Genomic DNA, 321 nt, shown 5'->3' with positions numbered 1-321 from the left:
TCTCCCCCCCCAGAACGAAATCTTGAAAAGCACAGTGAGCAGCACGGATAAGAAAACCAAAGGGCGGACGGGCTGGCCGCAGCACGTCTGGGCGCTGGAGCTCAAGCACCTCCGGTGGCCCCGGCACCGGTACAGGCCGCGGCTGGGTGGGCGCGGGGCTCTTCTGCTCTTCCCCCTTTTTATTTTTAATATTTTAAAACTTTTAATTAATCAAATTTAATTTTTATTTCCCCCCCCCACCCTGGCTTTTCACGGCTTTGCGGGCTTCGCGGCACTCCCGGCCCCACGCTCCCGCACACCGCCGTGTTTCGTCCCGCATCC

At 57.9% G+C, this 321-nt stretch overlaps 1 protein-coding gene across 1 annotated transcript in view; it reads left to right on the top strand.

The window, feature by feature from the left end:
- HAND2 (heart and neural crest derivatives expressed 2) overlaps window positions 1–102 on the top strand; it is a 702-nt gene extending 600 nt beyond the window's left edge. The window contains exon 1 of the mRNA XM_014948404.1: window positions 1–102. This exon is cut by the window's left edge and continues 600 nt beyond it. Within this exon, the coding sequence (XP_014803890.1) occupies window positions 1–26 (26 nt within the window). The 3' untranslated portion in view covers window positions 27–102.
- The last annotated feature ends 219 nt before the right edge of the window (window positions 103–321 follow it).

Source organism: Calidris pugnax, unplaced genomic scaffold, assembly GCF_001431845.1.
Source record: "Calidris pugnax isolate Ruff unplaced genomic scaffold, ASM143184v1 scaffold172, whole genome shotgun sequence".
Lineage (NCBI taxonomy): Eukaryota > Metazoa > Chordata > Aves > Charadriiformes > Scolopacidae > Calidris > Calidris pugnax.
The sequence above is the reverse complement of the archived record's forward strand: the minus strand, read 5'-3'. Positions and strand labels throughout refer to the sequence as shown.